Source organism: Lipophrys pholis (assembly GCF_963383615.2).
Source record: "Lipophrys pholis genome assembly, chromosome: 18".
In the NCBI taxonomy this organism is placed as follows: domain Eukaryota; kingdom Metazoa; phylum Chordata; class Actinopteri; order Blenniiformes; family Blenniidae; genus Lipophrys; species Lipophrys pholis.
Window position 1 is genome coordinate 19,520,348 of NC_137646.1, and position 5,941 is coordinate 19,526,288.

General features: G+C 43.1%; 1 protein-coding gene across 1 annotated transcript; it reads left to right on the plus strand.

The window, feature by feature from the left end:
- The first annotated feature begins 869 nt into the window (after positions 1 to 869).
- On the plus strand, positions 870 to 5,031 carry LOC308123907 (uncharacterized protein). Its single transcript, XM_080486637.1, has 4 exons — positions 870 to 1,015; positions 3,282 to 3,440; positions 3,546 to 3,697; positions 3,785 to 5,031. Exons 1-4 carry the CDS (start codon positions 879 to 881, stop codon positions 4,453 to 4,455), a joined length of 1,119 nt encoding a protein of 372 aa, XP_080342763.1. The 5' UTR covers positions 870 to 878; the 3' UTR covers positions 4,456 to 5,031.
- Positions 5,032 to 5,941: the final 910 nt, after the last annotated feature.

Below are 5,941 nucleotides of genomic sequence, written 5' to 3' on the forward strand. Positions count from 1 at the left end.
GACATCTCAGGAGAGGGTGGACCTTCTCTGGAGGCTGAAACAAGTTCGTCCCTGATTGTCTCTGATTTTAGTCCCTAAAGTTAAAACTTCGGGGTTCAATATGCAGAATGACAATTTGAAGCAGTTTATAATGGGAGGTGAACAAAGTCAGTCACTGATGTTTTAGTATTTTTAGAATGTCAATTATTTGACTTTAGAAGTCCACTGCTCTATATTATAATCAAAATATTTCTTCAAAGAAAGTCCCTGAGCGTAAAACTGTTACTGATTATATAACGTGGAAGGTAAAGGAAATTGTTAGATCGACGGACGCCATCTAGTGGAGTAACAAAGCGCAGCCTTGATCTGGCGAATTCCAGTTATAATTCACTGTGTGTTGATCAGCGCTTCTATTCAGTGGAAACCTGCTGGGAAGTCACAGGGTCACTGTCTGTCTGAGGCTGCTCATCGCTTTGTGTGCCAGTTTGTACACGTGTTTCTGTTCTCATGTTTTTGTTTTCTTTTATTTTTTTTGGGGGGGGGGGGGGGGGGGGGGGGGGTATAGTTAGAAAGTGACAGATGGACTCCATCCGACTGTCACGCTGCACACAAGCGGAAAAAGACATGACCCAAAATGCACCATTCAGCATGTAAAAATGTCAAAAACACTTAGGATAATCCTGCTCAGAGGTTTAACTTGATGTTGTATTATTTTAAGTGTCCATTTCGGTGGAGACTGACATTACAGCTGCGACGTGAATCCACTTTACGCACCAAATCGACGCGTCTTCTCCATGACGACCGGCCCGGGGTTTATTTATAGCAACCACCGTCGCTCCGCACTCAGCGCCTGCTCCTCCGGACGGGTCAATAATTCATAGGACACAGGCAGGCCTACGATGACAAGTCAGGGGCGCAAAAGCGCCACAACTCCGAGCTGCTGGATGTCAAACAACATCGGGGCAGCAATGCGTCCCCAAACGGCCCCACAGCAGAACGCACGAGGAGGCGGCATCCTGCAAGCCGCGTCCAAGAGGTGAGCCGGTGACACCTTGAAACCACAAAGCTTGCTTGTATTTTTCAGATTTTATTGTACTTTTGCGCAATGGCATTGTTGACGCTGTAGAGCTGCGGGGTGGTATTTGTTATGATATGCCTTCAAAAACGTGTGATCAGACGAATCCAGCCTTTATGCTTATGACTAAAGCTTTAATTATATTTAATTATATTTGTGGAAAGGTCTGAAGGAGCCAAGTTGACCAGTAAAAACTTGGGGGGGAAAAATTACAAAAAAAAATGTGTATCTTGCCTTTCGTGCTATAAAATGTTATGTTACTATAAAGGTTGATGTTAAAATAGGCACTATCTATCTATCTATCTATCTATCTATCTATCTATCTATCTCTGACGTGTAGCTGGTGAGGCACTGAGTACTGGGTTATTCCATCAGAATCAGATTTACAAATGTCTGCCAATCATCCATCCATCCATCCAGGGTTGTGTTGTATTGGAGCCAATCAGTTTACTGTTGGTGAGGGCAGGATACACCCTGGACAGGTCACTAGCCCATCACAGGACACACGCACGCACGCGCGCGCGCGCGCGCGCACACACACACACACACACACACACACACACACACACACACACACACACACACACACACACACACACACACACACACACACACACACACACACACACATCAATATGGACAATGTAGGGACACCAATTAACCCCGCATGCATGTTTCCTGACTGCGGAGGGGAAACCAACAAACAGACACCAAAAGTGATGGAAAAAAGAATAAAGATTGTACAACGAGTGAATGAAAACAGGCAGCATCTCCAAATTGTGAACAATGTGATGCACGTTTCATTCCAAAAATGTCATTATGGTCCTACCTTTGCTTCTATATGAAGTACACATGCAGAGCCTTCTGGACAAAATCCCTTAAATTACTACCTCCTGTTGCGATTGAACGTCCAGCGTAACCACAGTTTGTAAACACGAGTTATCGCGTGGTTTCTTCCTCTGCAGCTGTAGCATAGGAATCTCTGGACTCACGAGCGCCCCCTACCATGATGTGGAAAACTGATTGTCGGTCTGTCTCAGAAAACGCTCAAACGTAATGTATTATTTGATGGTACTGGTAGAATTGGTCAGCACATGTTAGTTTGAAAGCCAACAACTTTATTTAGATGCAGTTTGTATCTTAATTTGGATTTCCTATGTTTTCTGTTCTGAAATGGTCGTGATTACTATTGCAACAAGACATCGTCACTAGGGTAAAACTAACCTGGGTAATCCCAGTTCAGCCTCCCTGTTAGTGGGTGAACAATCCATCGCTTTGTGGATTCTGCACTTCATGAACTCAAGAGAGGAAACATACAGGTGCAACAACAAAAAAGTTCAGTAATACTGAAATTGAATTTGTCTCTTCAGTCGTGACACTCATGACATATAAACTAAAATGTTTTAGAAAATGTAGTTTTGATGAGTTGGGCCAAGAATTAGATCTTATGTGCTCTCATATTTTTTCATGCTGTTTCTTCCCCTTGTGCGTTACTGAGTTCATTTGCTCTATTTGCGATATAGCAGTGGTGTTTTGTGGTGTGACATTAGTACAATAATAGAACCAGAAGCTTTTAAACTTAATAATTCTAATATGGTTTTTAAATGAACATTAAATACAGAACATATCAAAAACAATCATTGGTTGGAGCATGAGGGGTAATTAAGTCTTCTTAATTTCAGCAGTTGAGTCTCTTTTCTCCATGTCAAGAAGCATTGGATCCTTTTTTTGTCCAAACAAATTCTCTTTATTTCTGTGACTGTGTCGTACTTTTGTTTCCAAGATGTCATTCAACACGTTCTCTGGGATTTATGACCTCGGCTCCTAGTCCCATTTTCATTTCAACATACAGAGTTTAATCCCTTTTTGATTCCATGAGAAATCCATCAGCCATAAATTAACATTGTTTTTACACAATGCCAGTTTGGGGATTTCACATTTCGATAATAGGCTGTGTGGAAGTAATCTTTCAATTGATCAAACTGAGTTTGGAGTACTGTATATATATTGGTATCTTTCAAATTCAAACCTGTACTTTTACTTTATTTCCAGTTTTTGGCAATATTGTATTTATTGGTGTTTTGTAGCACTTTCTGAACTATACTATTTCTAGATATAACTTTTATTGAGTTAAAGATTTTCTTGCCAGTGTTGGGCTGTCCTTCGTATTGCCTGATATTGAAGGTTTATTGTCCCATTAAACATTTGATTTTTTCTTGCTGCTCAGGAAGGGTTCTAGTACACAGGGAATACAGACATGGCCCTCCAGCGCCACAGAGTACCAGGAGAGGTTCCTGCCTCCTTCCTGCTATAAGACATGCATCCCAACATCAAAACAGAACCCAAAGCATCAACCTAATGGAAGCAGCGGTGTTACAACCTTTCAGTAAGTAAAATCCAGAGCTTTGAGTTACAAATAAACTGGACACTGCATGAGATAAATGCTCCTAACTCAATAAACATGGCTGATTTTATATCGTATGTGTTTCAGGTCACTCTGTGTGGCCCACAGATGGACCAAAAACACACCAAAGTCTCCATCTCCGGCTGTGAAACCCAAAGATTGCAGGAGATACAAAAGTGCTCCTCATGATTTCGCGCACTTTGACATCGACAACATGGATTACACAACAGTGTACAGAAGTAAGCAACCCGAGGATCCCAAGCACAAGACACGACACGGCAGAATCTATAGACTTTGACTAAAATCTGCTCTCTGGTGTTTTTCAGGCGATTTCAAAAGTTGGAACACAAACAGACAACCGCCATTCAAACATAAAGACACCCTGAAGGTCAGACACGGATTGGTTGTTACAGATATGTCATCTGACGAACAAAAGAAATCCTTGGTACCTCTCTCACGGTCAATCTCAGAGGAACGAGAGCCACAACCGATTGAAAGCATCACCAGCTACAGAGCGGATTACATCCCACATGAGGTGCTGTCCAGACCCTGCAGAGTGAAGCATTCCTACCAAAAAAGGGAAGTGCTACTATCAAACACTGCGACACCCTCAAGGCCGACAGCAGCCATGGACGGAAACCAAGTGTATCCTGAGGGAAACAGGTTGTTTCAGGAGTTCAAGACATGCTCACTGGTGTCCAGTCCACAGCCAGATTACCAGTTCCACTCAAACACACCTGCAGCCGACAAGCCAATACTGCCATCCATACAGACCAGTGAGGAAAAACATGGAGTGTTCCAGACAATGACCAGTCTAAAGGAGGACTGTAAAGGTTGTGATGCTCCACACCTTCTCAAAGCCAGGCCTGCCGTGGATCGCAAAACAATAACCAAGAGTTCAAGACTTCTTCCCAGGATGCACTCCAGCTGCAACACCACCATTGAGTTTTCTGGCATCAAATGCTCCACTGGCAACGGAAAAACCAGGGTGTGCTAGTCCAGCTCTCTGGACACAAGGGTGCCAGAAGGCAACGGCTGTGGGAATGACTGAAGCCTCTTGGAGCCTAGCCGCTGTCAGTGCGGTGCAGTTACATTACTTCATGCAGTCTACCTTTGCATCAATAAAAGCCATAAAGAGCAGCTGGAGTACTGATGGCAGCTATTTTGATACAGGCCTGAAAGTCACTGACACTCCCTTTGTGCATCTCATTTGGACTGTTATGGAAGATCCGAAAGCAGATTAGGGAGGAGAAAACAGATTAACATCAAAGGGGCAAAATACAAGGAACAGAAGAGAAGAGAGGCCATTGAAAAGCAGCAGTCACTCATGTTTGGTGTGCGCTTGCAGCATGGAGGTCCTCACTGATGGTGGTTGCATGGCTTGGCGAACCTCTTCAGTCTCCCCACTCTCCTTGTCGTCAGCCATGCTGATGAGCAAGCATCAAGTCTTTACTGGGCCTGAGCGAAGCCCCGATATGTCAGCGGCTGGGGGCGGTGGAAACACAGAACTACCATCTCTGAAACTACAGGCGAGGGTCTTCATTCATGTTTATATGTCGGTGAATAAAAGATTAAACAAAACGGTCTTTTTCAAATCAATTAAACATATTTTGACATATTTGTTGACCTGAAACTAGTCTAAAATTAAACTCATAACTTGTCTAAAATCAAACCAGTCAGAGACAGACAGACATGGACAGAGAGAGAGAGAGAGAGAGAGAGAGAGAGAGAGAGAGACCTCGAGAACCAGCTGTACCACGGTTCATGAAGCATTGGAGGCAACATTTATCATCGAGTCAGATGGAGAAAACTGCCAGAGTGCTTGCAGCTTTAATTTAATCAATGTTCTAACCTGGCTGGCTAGGGATCTGGGTGTAACATAAGACAGATAGAATGGTCTCTACACAGGGTACCCACTGAGCAAAAAGTGGTCCATAACACATGTAAAAGATGTTATCTCTATACAGTACATCCAGAAGGCATCCTCAGATGAGCCAGAATGAAAGTTTTTTAGTCTTGTCTGGACGTCATATGGACATCAATGAAAATACGTTTCAAAAGATCAATGACAGGTCATCAGTCTTACACAGACAGATAATTTAGCATTAGCAATTACATGCAATTTTTTGGAATGTGGGAGGAAACCCATACACACAGATAAATTCCACCAACACTTCCAGCTGGATTTGAACCCACAATCTCCTGTCTATTAAGTGAGAGGACTAACCAATGAGACAATTGACACTAATAATTGATGGTGCTGATAAAACTTTTATTCATGTACATCGTTGTATTCACAAAATGAAAGGTTATCAAAACGGCAAGTTTCTCTGTGGAGACTTGAAAAGTGCCCCCGGCTTGCTCAGGTGGTAGAGCATGAGACTTGAAATCTTAAGGGTTAGTGTCTCATGCCGGGCGCCATCTTCCCGTGGGCTCACCATCTGTAGGAAAGGTTCTTAATCAGTGCAATGTGATCTGGGTGG